General features: G+C 43.3%; 1 protein-coding gene across 3 annotated transcripts in view; it reads right to left on the bottom strand.

The window, feature by feature from the left end:
- TNIP3 (TNFAIP3 interacting protein 3) overlaps positions 1–12459 on the bottom strand; it is a 51465-nt gene that overhangs the window by 19276 nt on the left and 19730 nt on the right. For all 3 annotated transcript variants that reach the window (XM_068270281.1, XM_068270295.1, XM_068270291.1), the window contains exons 6-7: positions 11676–11774; positions 4127–4234 (exon numbers count right to left, since the gene is read on the bottom strand). In XM_068270281.1, coding sequence (XP_068126382.1) covers positions 4127–4234; positions 11676–11774 — 207 coding nt within the window. The remainder of the gene's footprint in view (positions 1–4126; positions 4235–11675; positions 11775–12459) is intronic.

Raw genomic sequence — 12459 nt, 5'->3', positions numbered from 1 at the left:
GCGGAAGTTCGATTCGCCCCATAAAGCTGTATTGAGCAAAATTTTTCGCCTCCATTTTACTGTCAGCAGACATGTTATTGTGAAACACACTGCTTAAGACCCCACCCACCCTCCCTTCAAGCTAGGTCCTTTTATACCATTTGACTCAGTTGTCTGCCTACACTAATTAGTTATGGGACAGCTGCTACACACTCTGCTAGGGAGATTTTAATTGGCCTCCCTCCCCTTCTACCTATTCCCTCCTCCCTCCTACTGGAGGGAGGAGGGTCTCTTCTGCCAGGGAATTATACTATTTTAAAAAACAGTATGCATCATACCATAGCCGGGAATCGAACCCAGATCTCACTGTGTGGTGGGCATGTCACCCTAAGCACTGTACCACTACAGTAGTAAGTGAAGCTTGCCTAAAATTTAACATTTATGCTCAACGCAATAGAACCATTAGGTTGCTTAAAGGAGAACTGTAGTGAAAGGTATATGGAGGCTGCCATATTGATTTCCTTTTAAGCTATACCAGTTGCCTGGCAGCCCTGCTGATCTATTTGGCTGCAGTAGTGTGAATCACACCAGAAACAAGCATGCAGCTAATCTTGTCAGATCTTACAAAAATGTCAAACACCAGATCATACCATAGCTGGGAATCGAACCCAGATCTCACTGTGTGGTGGGCACGTCACCCTAAGCACTGTACCACTACAGAAGTAAGTGAAGCTTGCCTAAAATTTAACATTTATGCTCAATGCAATAGAACCATTAGGTTGCTTAAAGGAGAACTGTAGTGAGAGGTATATGGAGGCTGCCATATTGATTTCCTTTTAAGCTATACCAGTTGCCTGGCAGCCCTGCTGATCTATTTGGCTGCAGTAATAATAATCCAAACATTTGTATAGCGCTTTTCTCCTGTCAGACTCAAAGCGCTCAAGAGCTGCAGCCACAGGGACGCGCTCAAGAGGCCACCCTGCAGTGTTAGGGAGTCTTGCCTTGAACTCCTTACTGAATAGGTACTTGACCTAGCCAGGATTCAAAACCTGGTCTCCCATGTCAAAGGCAGAGCCCTTAACCAGTACACTATCCAGCCACTGTAGTGTGAATCACACCAGAAACAAGCATGCAGCTAATCTTGTCAGATCTTACAAAAATGTCAAACACCAGATCTGCTGCATGCTTGTTCAGGGTCTAGGGCTAAAAGTATTGGAGGCAGAGGATCTGCAGGATAGCCAGGTAACTGGTATTGCTTAACCACTTGCCGACCGCACGCTTATACCATGCGTCGGCAAAGTGGCAGCTGCAGGACCAGCGACGCAGTATTGCGTCGCCAGCTGCAGGCTGATTAATCAGGAAGCAGCCGCTCGTGCGAGCGGCTGCTTCCTGTCAATTCACGGCGGGGGGCTCCGTGAATAGCCTGCGGGCCGCCGATGGCGGCTCGCAGGCTAAATGTAAACACAAGCGGAAATAATCCGCTTTGTTTACATTGTATGGCGCTGCTGCGCAGCAGCGCCGTAAGGCAGATCGGCGATCCCCGGCCAATCAGCGGCCGGGGATCGCCGCCATGTGACAGGAGACAGCCTGTCACTGGCTGCACAGGACGGATAGCGTCCTGTGCAGCCCGGATCTCCAGGGGGGGCCAGGTAGGAGAGGGAGGGGGAGGATTTCGCCGCGGAGGGGGGCTTTGAGGTGCCCCCCCCGCAACACCCGGCAGGCAGGAGCGATCAGACCCCCCCAGCACATCATCCCCCTAGTGGGGAAAAAAGGGGGGCGATCTGGTCGCTCTGCCTGCACGCTGATCTGTGCTGGGGGCTGCAGAGCCCACCCAGCACAGATCAGCTAAGACAGCGCTGGTCCTTAAGGGGGGGTAAAGGGTGGGTCCTCAAGTGGTTAAAAGGAAATCAATATGGCAGCCTCCATATACCTCTCACTACAGTTCTCCTTTAAGCAACCTAATGGTTCTATTGCATTGAGCATAAATGTTAAATTTTAGGCAAGCTTCACTTACTTCTGTAGTGGTACAGTGCTTAGGGTGACGTGCCCACCACACAGTGAGATCTGGGTTCGATTCCCAGCTATGGTATGATCTGGTGTTTGACATTTTTGTAAGATCTGACAAGATTAGCTGCATGCTTGTTTCTGGTGTGATTCACACTACTGCAGCCAAATAGATCAGCAGGGCTGCCAGGCAACTGGTATAGCTTAAAAGGAAATCAATATGGCAGCCTCCATATACCTCTCACTACAGTTCTCCTTTAAGCAACCTAATGGTTCTATTGCATTGAGCATAAATGTTAAATTTTAGGCGAGCTTCACTTACTTCTGTAGTGGTACAGTGCTTAGGGTGATGTGCCCACCACACAGTGAGATCTGGGTTCGATTCCCAGCTATGGTATGATCTGGTGTTTGACATTTTTGTAAGATCTGACAAGATTAGCTGCATGCTTGTTTCTGGTGTGATTCACACTACTGCAGCCAAATAGATCAGCAGGGCTGCCAGGCAACTGGTATAGCTTAAAAGGAAATCAATATGGCAGCCTCCATATACCTCTCACTACAGTTCTCCTTTAAGCAACCTAATGGTTCTATTGCATTGAGCATAAATGTTAAATTTTAGGCAAGCTTCACTTACTTCTGTAGTGGTACAGTGCTTAGGGTGACGTGCCCACCACACAGTGAGATCTGGGTTTGATTCCCAGCTATGGTATGATCTGGTGTTTGACATTTTTGTAAGATCTGACAAGATTAGCTGCATGCTTGTTTCTGGTGTGATTCACACTACTGCAGCCAAATAGATCAGCAGGGCTGCCAGGCAACTGGTATAGCTTAAAAGGAAATCAATATGGCAGCCTCCATATACCTCTCACTACAGTTCTCCTTTAAGCAACCTAATGGTTCTATTGCATTGAGCATAAATGTTAAATTTTAGGCAAGCTTCACTTACTTCTGTAGTGGTACAGTGCTTAGGGTGACGTGCCCACCACACAGTGAGATCTGGGTTCGACTCCCAGCTATGGTATGATGTATACTCATGTATGTATCCCCAGCTATGGTATGATGTATTCTCATGTATGTATTCCCAGCTATGGTATGATGTACACTGGTTTTTAAAATAGTATAATTCCCTGGCAGAAGAGACCCTCCTCCCTCCGGTAGAAGGGAGAAGGGAGGATAAAATCTCCCTAGCAGAGTGTGTAGCAGCTGTCCCATAACTAATTAGTGTAGGTAGGCAAATGGTATAAAGGACCTTGCTTGGGGGAGGGAGGGTGAGTCCTCCAGCAGTGATGTGTATTTCACTCAATTAGGTGTGGCTCCAGGTATTAGAGCTTTTGAAACATGTTTTCTATCATTTTTCCAGCTGATAGAATGTTTTAAAACTTTGAAAGTTCGCCTCCCCATTGAAGTCTATTGCGGTTCGTGAACTTTTTCGCGAACTGAACCTTTTGCGGAAGTTCGCGAACCTAAAATCGGAGGTTCGGCCCAACTCTAGTTGCAGCTACCCAAGGCCCAGCTTTTATGGCCTTTCCAGAAAGCCCTGCTAGTGCCTATGGTTTTCTTTTGTGTCTCTGTCCCCATGGAAGAGATTTTCCTCCACTTCCTAATTGTCAAAATAAATGGTAGCAAAATGATTACTTAGCAGTAGCACTGTTACTTTGCAGCACTAGACACCAGGTTAAAACCCCTGAAGCAACTAGGACCACACTATTCAAATGAAGGGAAAGAGTAGTGCCCTGCCAAAAACACAGAGTGACTGTAAGGATGAAAGGAAGACCATGTAGGTCACCCTATTACCTGCAGTAGGACTGGACATGAAATAGGGTTTGCTACATATGAAAGAAAAGGCTGCAAATGGGGAGCAACACATGAAAAGGGAAGTTGATATCCGAGAGAGCTGTGTAAGAAAAAGAAGGTCTGTACTACAGGGATGAAACACATGGAAGAGGGGGTGGCACATGGAATGGGAGGGGCACTGCTGCACTTGGAAGGGGAGCCCCAACATACTTGGCCTAGGGGCGAAAAAAGTATAAATGTCTTAAAGGCATGCCCATAAGAGGTGCTCGGAGTCCCTTTAAGAGTCCACAGTAAGCATATTTTAATGTAATGCTGATTTACGGCATCTGTGATAAGCAAATCCATTTACCTGCTGCAACAACACTTCAAATTCTGCTTTTAATTTATCATAATCCCTGTTTCCTTCTGTCACTTGTGCCACACCATCCTCTGCTTTCTTTGTGGCCACCAGGAGAGTCTGAAATTGGACAACACAGAAACAGAAGTCGAGTAAAAGACAGGCCTTTATGAAAACTAATCATAAACATACATTATTTAGAAGAAAAATAATGATATAAATACGATAGGTGGTGATGTGCCATACAATTTTGAAGCTCCAGTATCATTGTAGAGCTTGTCTCTAACATAAACTGTATTCTACTTTCAGAAATAAAGGACACAAGGTCATAAAGGACCATAACTATATACAGTACTTGCGCAAAAAAAACAAAATTATAATAAACATCCTAAGACAAAGAATCTTATATAAAAAACAGATCGCCGTTTATTAGTATCAAAACATTACATCAATATAAAAAAATGCATCATATTAAAAGAAAAATACATCCAGTTAAGAGGTGATTGTTGCTAAGATCAAAGGAAAAAATATCTGTAATGCTGGGGGGTCATACTTTCTGACCACCCAGCACAACAAGGCTAAGAGCTGGATAATGGAAGAGGCTACACAAGGGTACACAGGCTCCCCAGAGCAACTGAAGCTCTGGGCTTCCGATTTCACTACAAATAAGATGCAATGACAGTGCTGCTCTTGCGATAGCAAGCATTCATACAGATACAAGACAGGACTATAGATTGGAGCGTAACTAGTGGCAACCGCAGCTCACAGTTACGTCCACAGAAGCAGAGCAAGCAGGCTAACAAAAGTCACCAGCAAGCATCCACACAGGCAAGACTACAGGAAACAACGTAAATAATAGCAACACAACTATGCTAGCTAAGCACGGGTGATCACGATAAGCGCAGCCTACCGAAACGTGCTAAACAGACTTGCTAACACAGTAACTGAGAAATCTCCGTAACTCGAATAAAGAAAATAACAAATGACTCAACTAATGGATAAATATATATTAGCAAGTCTGCATATATATTTATCAAGAACTAGCTAAGCACAAGTAATGGTAATTAACAAGACGGACAGACGGAATGCTCAGCCAATCTAGTCACTGTTGCAGCGACGGCGACATTCACACTGAGATAGACAAGACTAACAGGTAGGAGCGAACTAATGGCAACCACTGCTATAGTTCGTCCTCAAGAACATGGCTAGAAGGATTACTACCAGTCACCAAAGTGGTGCTGGCAAAATCTAACTATCAGGATCAGAAGGATTTCACTGAGCCTCCGCAGGTCAGCAAACAACCATCAGACATGAGAATACGGAGCAAGGCATTATACATTTACAATAACAACTTTCACAGCATAGACCCAACGACAACTCAGAGAGCTGAACACTATGATGGGCGAGGTCTAAAAGGGGAGGCAGACTTTTATGCTGGCATCAGTGAATGGATGCAAGCATGCAAATCTCCACACAGCTGAATGGTAATCATTCAATCCTGAGCTGGCTTGATTACCATTTGCTAGCTGAAAGACTATCATAACAAATGCATGCAGTACTATGCAACAACATGCATGCAGGAAATCCAGGGCTATCTGGCTGCAGCTCAGCTGTAGTAAGCCATTGGTGAAATGATGACAGCATCCTGAGCTGCTCAGAACTGCAGAGCAATTGCAAATGACAATGTGACTCATTGCGAATGCACAACCAAATGCAGGCTGACAAGCCAGAACTGTCCGTTTGCGGCTCCACCGCAATGGACAGAACACGCCACAGGAGGAATCCTTATCAATATTCAGAGAGGGAGTGTGGCCACACCTGTCTCTGTTACTTCAATTGAAACTAAACGTCTCTGTAACAATTGTGGAATTCTCTCAGTGATCAGCGCACAAGACTGCCCTGAAAGAGAGAGAGCAAAGCGACAGAGGGTATGTGTGTGCACCAATCTAGTTGCCAACCCGCGACAGTGCACACACAACAGAAGATACAAAGTAGGAACGCAATCGCGAGGGAGGCGATTGCCAGAGGTGACACAAGGCTACAGCAAGGCAGAGCATGAAAGTAGCAAAGGCACAGCAAATATACAATGAGAAGATAAGGAAAATAACAAACGCTAACTAAACGCGAACACCGCTCTCATTCGCAACAGTGCACGCGTTTATGCGTGGTCTACGCGTGTTAAGCACAACAGAGACAAGCACGCCTAACTAACCACCGACAGACAAACATGAAACAGAGGACGCGAGCGCTTGCTTAACGGTTACCTCACCGAGCCTCCAGCAAGCGTTCGTAGCAGACAAGACAGATACACGAAAACAGGAATAAGTGAGAGATAGGATCCACAGCACTAGCGCAAGAGGCTAGTGCGATCCAGGAAGACAGAACAGAAGGATCCACAACACTAGCGCAAGGCGAGTGCGATCCAAGCTAGACAGGCAGATGAGATAGCTGGTAGCAGCCGCTGCTCCAGCTATACTCCAAGAGCAAAGATCAGAACGATCTCCTGTCGACCACCGCTGGGACAGGACAATCGCAACAGACAAACAAAACAGATATGCAATCCTAACTGCACTAGGCAACCTGCCTAGTGCAGTCCCAGGAATTACTCTAGGCTAATCTTTAAACAATGAGCAAGGCAGACACTCCAGGAGTGTTTCACAGGACTAACCCTTATGACCAGCCCAGGTCTGTGATATCACATGGTATATATAGAGCAAGCCTACAAAGGATGTGGCTAGGCAATCTGCATGACAAACATATGCAAATTCCTCAGCAGCAAGCTGCAAAACTGACAAAAGGTCTCTCTTCCAGAGACCTGCAGAATGCAGACCTGAATAGTGGTCAAAAAGCTGCCTGCCTGCGTAGGCAGCCGAGCGGATCCTCACAGTCTCACTTCCAAAAATTACTCACAAGAAGATATAAAATAAAGGCATCAAACTCTAAACCATGCATAATAATGTTAGATTGTACAAGCTATGATGAACCAATGCTAATATATATATATATATATATATATATATATATATATATATATATATATATATATATATATATATATATATATATATATATATATACATATATATACACCATATTTTTCGGACTATAAGACACTCCTGACCGTAAGACACACATAGTTTTAGAGGAAAAACACCAGGGGAAAAAATATATACTAAACCTGGTGCATTCATGGTGAAGGGACATCTTGGGGATTATGCCCCCTTTGTACCTCTTTTGTTTCCCTGTGTCTTCCTCTGTCCCCCCTTTTGTCCTCCTGTGTCCCCCATGTGTCCCCCTCTGTCATCCTTGTGTCCTCCTCTATGCCCCTTTGTGTCCCCGTGTTCTCTGTTTGTCCCCCTGTGTCCTTCTTTGCATGGGCACAGTACAGGGATTTCCCGACATGGCGATGGGTTGGAGGTTTGTATTGGCAGGTGTTCACAGGGCAGGAATTTCCTGCATTTGGACTATAAGATGCAGTGACTTTTTTCCCCCACTTTTGGGAGAGAAAAACGGAGTCTTATAGTCCAAAAAATACAGTGTGTATATATATATATATATATATATATATATATACAGAGAGAGAGAGAGAGAGAGAGAGAGAGAGAGAGAAAGAGAGAGAGAGAGAGAGAGAGAGAGAGAGAGGGTGAGTGTTCTCCAGGGCTGGACAACAGTTTAATGTTTGTGCATATATCTCAAAAGGTGATAGCCCAATAGTGGTCAGTTAGCACTCACTGAAGCTACCCATGGTCAGAAATAGTATGTATAGTTGTAACTTTGCAATGCGTCGACCCAATCACAGTCTCCATGAGGTGTACAAGAGATATCGGCGCGGGAGACTTGGGTGCAGAATACAGCCGGTATATGGCTGATCCTGCTACTGCACAAGTTCCCGACCGTGTAAAATACTATTTCCCCTCCAGGCCGCCATGGATGGTGGGGAATGAAATAATTCGGCTTCCAGCAACTGCTGGAAGCCGAATTATTGTGTTTTAAAAGTAACTTCAGCTTCGTCTTCTGACGGTGCCGAAGTTACTCCCTGTGCGCTGCTATAGCCGTAATTACTATTACGGCCTATGGTGGCGCCGGCTGCGCCCAAGTCTCCAGCGCTGGAATCACCGTGTTCGTCCTTGAGTTTAAAATAAAATGACCACCATGTGCTTAGAGAGTGTTGAGGTATAAACAGAAACAAGAAAAACAAAACAAAAGAGGAAATATATTACTACATCTGCTTAACATAAAAACGCATTAAAAAATACATGCTTTTGCAACTCAATAGGAAAGCATTGTGTGCAAATTGCATGCAATTTGCATAAGGTATACTGGAAAAAGGAAAATTGCAGACCAATGCAATTTAATCTGCAGCCCATAGACTTGCATTGGATGCATGTGTTTTCTGCTATGTGGCAAAATACCTGTGATTCAAATAAGTGTCTCCCTGCCTTAAAAAGTCATCACTAGGAGCTATTTATATCAGCAAGGATTCAATTTAAAGTGTAGCGTCAGTCACAGAAAAGACCTCATACAGTATGGCCAAGCAGAAATCAGTCTATTATGATCAGAGTTATTAACATCAGAGTCTGCAGTTATTCCCTGGACACTGCTTTTCACAAGTGTTTTGTTTATTTTGCATCTTTTTCATGATAGAAAAAAATTACATTTATTTTATTTGGTATTTCAGATACTGTAAGTCCTTTCTTTTCTACTCCTCACTACAGTTGCAATGCTAAATCCTAAAGAAAAACAGGAGAAAAACAGTCAAGCTCTGCAAAACATCAAATTCTATGACATGTGAGGCGTGTATGGGGATTATTGTTTCAAGTGAGGGCAGAGTGCTTCCTGAGGAAGCTTTTGTGGTTTGCTGATACATTTTACTTGGCACCACCTTCTACACTGGCTGATTTCTTTTTAATTTTAGAAATCCTGTGTGCTAATATTATCTGGTTTCCTGTAAACACTATTTTACACACACTGTTATGTCTATTATGTACTCTCATTGCACACGTTGCAGAAAGAAAAGTCATGCCAATTTGCTTTGGATATTATTATTATATTTAACATACGGATATGAGAAAAATGGCAAGGCAGTCTGGGTTCAGTTTATTGCAAAACTATTGTCAGATATGAAAAAAGTTTAGTGTGTTTACATATACCTAAGTACTGTACAGGTATCGTTAAAATAAAAGAGACCATGATTATTAATTCAATATGCTTGAATTACTTATTTTACTATGTTAAAATGTTGACTTGTCACTCATGTCCTCATTTCACTCATATTTACAAAAACAAATGACTTATCGCTAAGGCTACTTTACAGAGTCAGTTGCATAACGCACACGCTCCCTGGTCCGTTCTCCTGTCCCAACGGTTTACTGTACTGCGCAGTACAAAAAACCACAGACACACAGACAGGGAAAGAGAATGACGCAGAGACAGTTAAACGGGCACTATTGCTAAATTTATCTTTTTTAGACCCTTTAGCATACATATGTGTAGTTGGAGGATTGATTTTCCACATTAGGCACTCTTTTGCAAATGTATTTGTTTTCTGGCAATAAACTTTTAGAGACATGCATTCACGTCAGTTGTTGTAGCTTTCCGACGCCAATGCAGCCTATACCATTGTGTAATAGGGAGGCATCTTGTCCTAAGTAGTGAGTGGCCGTTATCTTCCACCCCTCTGGCCATCTAATTTCTTTTCTCCCACCTTGTAACTGCAATATCGAGCAGTTACTGAGCTCGCAGCAGCAGCCATAAAGAGATGGACGCAGCCTCCTCCGTGCTACGTAGGATGTTGCTGTGAGCGGCTGCGTGTACTCTGCCCGGCCGCCAAGGACGCCCTTTACCTATGCAGGCAATGAAACAGACACCTATTGTTGTCCGTTTCCATGGTAACCTGACCGGCTTTTTGCTCTGCGCAGGCTAGCGGTGGCATCAAAGAGCTCACACAAGGGCTGTAGCTGTGTGTTGCTCTCGATTGTGCATTGATTTTATTTATACAAAGTATACATACACATATATATATACACCAATATATATAGTTATATATTTTAATATTTCAACAACAAAATCACTTTTACTTTATTTAAAAACAAACATTTATTTATTTATTGTTTGTTTTTAAATAAAGTAAAAGTAATTTTGTTGTTGAAATATTAACATATAACTATATATATATTGGTATATATATATATGTGTATGTATACTTTGTATAAATAAAGGTCAATGCACAATCGAGAGCAACACACAGCTACATCGCTTGTGTGAGATCTTTGATGCCACCGCTAGCCTGCGCAGAGCAAAAAGCCAGTCAGGTTACCATGGAAACGGACAACAATAGGTGTCCGTTTCTTTGCCTGCATAGGTAAAGTGGGTCCTTGGTGGCCGGGCAGAGTACACGCAGCCGCTCACAGCAACATCCTACGTAGCACGGAGGAGGCTGCGTCCATCTCTTTATGGCTGCTGCTGCGAGCTCAGTAACTGCTCGATATTGCAGTTACAAGGTGGGAGAAAAGAAATGAGATGGCCAGGGGGGTGGAAGATAACGGCCACTCACTACCTAGGACAAGATGCCTCCCTATTACACAATGGTATAGGCTGCATTGGCGTCGGAAAGCTACAACAACTGACGTGAATGCATGTCTCTAAAAGTTTATTGCCAGAAAACAAATACATTTGCAAAAGAGTGCCTAATGTGGAAAATCAATCCTCCAACTACACATATGTATGCTAAAGGGTCTAAAAAATATACATTTAGCAATAGTGCCCCTTTAAGTTTTATTGTATAGGATGTGTTATGCTACTGACCACTGTAAACATAGCCTCAATGTTTATGTCTGGTCTCCATTGCAGTTCACACTCATTAAAACGCATGTACTATGCTATGCATCTAACAACTGCAAATCCAGCCTGAAGGATATTTGCTGCTGTACTCCAAAGAAGGTTGCCTGTACATTACTTGATGCAGAGACCCTGTTATGTAGTGCACTACCTCATCATGGCACACCACATTGCTTACTAGGAAGGGACATAGTGAGGTGGATTGGTTACTCCCCCTCTCCCTTACTGGGGTGTAAAGAGTGGGGGCAAGCACTACCACTGTGCCTCCCACGTTGCCCCTGGGAGGAACTGTTGTTAGGATTCCACTTTGTCTCCCTCATATTGTAGCCTATGGAGATGAGAAAGCCCAATAGTGGAAGCCTAGCTGCAAGCGAGTGCTGAAAGAAGCCTGGTAGATCGCCAGTTATGTGACTAGCAATCAGTAGTCATGTGACTGGAGAAACATTTGCAAAACACAGGTACTTGGCAGTTGGCAACACCTACTATGCTGGCTGATAATAATATGAACGTTGACAGTACAACATACGTTCCTCAAATGGTGGAATGTATATTTTGCTAGCAACTCATCATGTACCTATACAGTACGTTATGTTCATGAATACCAATAAAATTGCTGTATGCTGTCTACCCACAGCAATTGTACCAGGGTTAGTGAATCTAAATGATCCCAATGCAGCCCGTTACAGCCACTGTTATTTTTTTTCTTGTATTCCACTAATGATACCTGTTGAATATGCTGTGTTTGTTCATCCGTCTGTAGAGTCCTGTGTTGTCGTTCATTGCTGCTGCATTTACATGACGCTTTCGCTTTCAGTTCTGAAACCTGAATAAAAAGAACACTGTAAATACCACTCAAGCGGATTTTGTTCAAATGTATGTCTCTTAAAATGCCATTGTGTTTATGTGTGTCCACATGTGTATGGAACATTACAGCTTTCATTGTGCTGAAGCTGCAATCCCATTATTTTTGGAAATCGTTTCCATTAAGTCTTGTGGTTGTTATCCCAAACTATTGTACAAATGTTCTATGTTTTTGGAGGAAAGTGCAGCATATCTATGTTTTTTGAGACTTTATCATCAATCACAGCCATAATTGGTATTGAAAATTATAACCAATCCAATCATGTCAGATGGTATTGATCAACACCTTCTAATTTGAACCAATTTGTTATTATCGAATTGGAAAGTCAAGCGTTTCTGAAAATTGTGAGTATTTAGTATAAGTGTTGAATTAAAAAGAAACCGTAACCAAGGATTGCACTTCATCCCAACCAATAGCTGCTATCCCCTTTCCCATGAGATATATTTTCCTTTTCTCAAACGGATCATCAGGGGGCTCTGTATGGCTCATATTGTGGTGAAACCCCTCCCACAGTGTGATGTCAGCACTTAGGTACTGACATCACACTGTGGGTGCCTTGTTGCATTGTGGGAAATAACAGCTGCTTCCAACTGCCAAAAAGGCATCATCTCTTTCCACAGACATCACCTGCCAGCAGTAAAGATGT

Source organism: Hyperolius riggenbachi, chromosome 1 (genome assembly GCF_040937935.1).
Source record: "Hyperolius riggenbachi isolate aHypRig1 chromosome 1, aHypRig1.pri, whole genome shotgun sequence".
In the NCBI taxonomy this organism is placed as follows: domain Eukaryota; kingdom Metazoa; phylum Chordata; class Amphibia; order Anura; family Hyperoliidae; genus Hyperolius; species Hyperolius riggenbachi.
The sequence above is the reverse complement of the archived record's forward strand: the minus strand, read 5'-3'. Positions and strand labels throughout refer to the sequence as shown.